The sequence below is a fragment of the Poecilia latipinna genome, unplaced genomic scaffold (genome assembly GCF_001443285.1).
Source record: "Poecilia latipinna isolate Pla-1442-1.1 unplaced genomic scaffold, P_latipinna-1.0 Scaffold2580, whole genome shotgun sequence".
NCBI classification, from domain to species: domain Eukaryota; kingdom Metazoa; phylum Chordata; class Actinopteri; order Cyprinodontiformes; family Poeciliidae; genus Poecilia; species Poecilia latipinna.
Window position 1 is genome coordinate 80,200 of NW_015115196.1, and position 1,238 is coordinate 81,437.

At 39.6% G+C, this 1,238-nt stretch overlaps 1 gene segment (V, D, J or C); it reads left to right on the forward strand.

Annotated features, from left to right (window-relative positions):
• LOC106938384 (Ig kappa chain V region S211-like) overlaps positions 1-584 on the forward strand; it is a 5,789-nt gene extending 5,205 nt beyond the window's left edge. Inside the window, 1 exon segment of the V gene segment in view lies at positions 44-584. Within this exon segment, the coding sequence occupies positions 44-462 (419 nt within the window).
• The last annotated feature ends 654 nt before the right edge of the window (positions 585-1,238 follow it).

Consider the following 1,238-nt stretch of genomic DNA (forward strand, 5'->3'; position numbering starts at 1 on the left):
TTGTAGATTCTCTGCTCTGAATGTGTCTTTTTTTTTTCAGCAGATCCATCAAAAAACAGCGTTCATCAGAGTCCAGCTGCATTGATCAGAGAACCAGGAGAATCAGTCCAGATAAACTGCAGTCATTCAAACACCAACTTCAACATGATCCAGTGGTACAAACAGCCTCCTGGGAAAACCGACATGACTCTCCTTGGTTACGCTCGTTTTACTTCACACACTGTTGAAGATCAGTTTCAAAACCTTTATAAAGTGACTGGTAGCGGCCAGAGTCTGTCGTCTCTTGTCATTCCAAAGCTGAGGCAGTCTGAGGACAGCGCCGTGTATTTCTGTGCTGCCAGTGATGCACAGTGCTGCATGAAGCCTCAGGCTCCAACAAAAACCCTCACTGATACCAGAGGAGCCATCATTCACCTGCTGATAGCAGCAAGAGATACAGGGAAACCTCAGAGGAGGGACTGATCACCCAGCTGTGGAGCCATACCGTCCACTAGGAGGCAGTGTTTCTCAAAAAATGCTCTCAGACAGAAGCAATTATTTTCCTTCCTGTTGATAAAGAGTCGAACAATACAATTGATTACACAGAATATACACCGAGTTGTGTTCAATTTATTTGTAAATAACTCCACAAATAAGTTTGTCAATGTATTTGATATATAGACTAAAAAGAAAAAAAAGAGGGCGCCTCTTTGGATTATCTAAACTTTCCTCAAAGCTTTGAAGCAACTTATTAAATTTAATACTCATACAGTCACATTTGTTATGATGATTAAAAGAACAAACATTTCGCTCTGTGGATTTTCTCCATCTTTGAGTTTTGTGTTTGTTCTCGCCATTCAGGACTCAAACAGTGCATTCAACCCCCTAAATATGGATTATAAAGTGTCTTCTACAATGTGCTACTTCAGATCGGCACATTATAAATGCCTATCTTTTTTTTTTCTTTTTTTTTTTTTACGTTTTATCACACAAAGTTTCTGTAACTCTCTTAAGTTTGTGACCAAACATCTGGTTGCAGTTTGCAAACCGCCTCTTAGAAGGACAACAACTTTTTTTTTCTAATTATTTTGGATCTGTTGTGACTCCGCCCTCCTACAGGGTGTCTACTTCTTTTGCAGATCAGATTTTTTTTTTTCTGAGACCAGAGGCTCTAAGCACACAGACAACAGCAGAATGATCACAGAACTGTTCATACTTTCTCTCAAAGCCGTGCTGGTTTTAGGTAATCATTCATTTTT